Source organism: Austrofundulus limnaeus, unplaced genomic scaffold (genome assembly GCF_001266775.1).
Source record: "Austrofundulus limnaeus strain Quisiro unplaced genomic scaffold, Austrofundulus_limnaeus-1.0 Scaffold93, whole genome shotgun sequence".
Lineage (NCBI taxonomy): Eukaryota > Metazoa > Chordata > Actinopteri > Cyprinodontiformes > Rivulidae > Austrofundulus > Austrofundulus limnaeus.
The window spans coordinates 1,498,743-1,500,364 of NW_013952495.1; the positions used below are offsets into that span (position 1 = coordinate 1,498,743).

The 1,622-nt window shown below is 41.9% G+C and overlaps 1 protein-coding gene across 3 annotated transcripts in view; it reads right to left on the reverse strand.

Moving 5' to 3' along the window:
* The window catches only part of ttyh1 (tweety family member 1), a 38,102-nt gene that overhangs the window by 16,955 nt on the left and 19,525 nt on the right, over window positions 1-1,622 (reverse strand). For all 3 annotated transcript variants that reach the window (XM_014012686.1, XM_014012685.1, XM_014012688.1), the window contains exon 5: window positions 396-736. In XM_014012686.1, coding sequence (XP_013868140.1) covers window positions 396-736 — 341 coding nt within the window. The remainder of the gene's footprint in view (window positions 1-395; window positions 737-1,622) is intronic.

Sequence of the window (1,622 nt, forward strand, 5' to 3'; positions counted from 1 at the left end):
AAATATAATAAATGAAAACTTGTTAATATAGAAGAAAGCATATAAAACCTAATTCAATTCAAAAATACTTTATTAATCACAAAGATAAATTAAACAATGAGTGAATGATGAGTCTTTCTAAATTTCTAATTTCTAAATACTTTGTTTCTTTGTAAAGTTGTTTGATCTAAATGCTACACAAAAATAATTTAAAAAATGTCATTGTATTTCTATAAGAATAATTTGTTATGACATTTTTCAGTAGATACTGGCAGAAATTGGGCCTTGTCTTGGACCAAGTTTTGAATTTTATCCCGCCCCCATTGTGTGACTGAGTGTGACACCTCTGGTCTAATGTGTGTTTAAGTGTAAAGAAACAGAAATGATTTTGTTGTTGCTGTTGATTTAACCCTCACCTGTAGTCCTCGTTGACCATAAGCGTGTTGGCCGCCCAGCCCGGGGAGAAGGGGTTGGGCAGTAAGTTGCTGGTGGGCACCACCGTGGGAGCCACGGAGGGTGGGACAGGCGTTAGAGGCGTGATGGACGCCCCGCTGACTCCGCTGTCGTTCCCCAGCAGCCCCGCATCCACACTGGGCCGAGCCAGGGAGATGGAGGACAGGAGGCTGATCACGTTCTCCGACAACCTCCGGCAGTTCCGCGTCGACACCAAGAAGGGTTTACTGCCGGAGAACAGCTCCTCCATGGAGGCAAGAGGGCCGGAGACGGAGAGCTGCAGTCCGGAAATCGTGTCTGAAATCTGCACGGGAGGGAAAGAGGAATGCGAGGCAGTTAAGAGCTGAGGAAAACCACAAAAACAGGCATAACATAGCATTTAACTCTGATGGAATCATAGTTGGCTAATGTGGCTCCAGATAGACTGCTAATGCATGGCATTCATCATCCATAACTCAACTGAGAGGTCAGAGATCATATCCTGTATGGAGCAAACTTCTAGAAGAGGAAGTCCAACTAACATTGGAGTGACGAGCAGAATCCACCATGAACTATCTTAGCAAGTGTGAAACTTCACAACACATATTTTACAAGTCTATGGGCTCAAACATCAAAGCTGAGAAATCACTTCTCATTGTTGCAGTTGTGTGACAAAAATTGTTATTTTGTTCACAAAGCAGTTCTGGCTGCCCTTCTCAACACAAGGCCCGGGAAAACTTTTTCTCACAAGCAAATGCTTCCGAGTTTTGGTTAGAAGTTTGTGGGAATGTTTGTTCATGCAGAAAAGCACTCTGACAGTTATGGCATCATTTTGCTTGTTGGGCGTCCAAACAACACAGATAGTTTTGAGGAGCAGAAAACTTAAAGGGATTCATGAATAGTTGTAACATTAGACTTTATTTAATAAACATATATTTTAACTGTAAAATAAAGACTGTAAAAATACTGTAGGATGTTCAGTTTTCATCATTTTTAAACTAAAAGTTTAAAAACACATTACACGGACGGGGCCATTTTATTTACACACAAAGCATTCTGGGTAAATGATGACGTGGATAGGTCATCGGCGCGAGGCTGCTAGCGAGCTATATCCACCCTGAAATTTAATCTTGGACAATATCTGACGATCGACTCTCAAATGAAACCAGAGAGCGTTGACAGAGAGGAGAAGGTAGAAATGACTCAGCCTG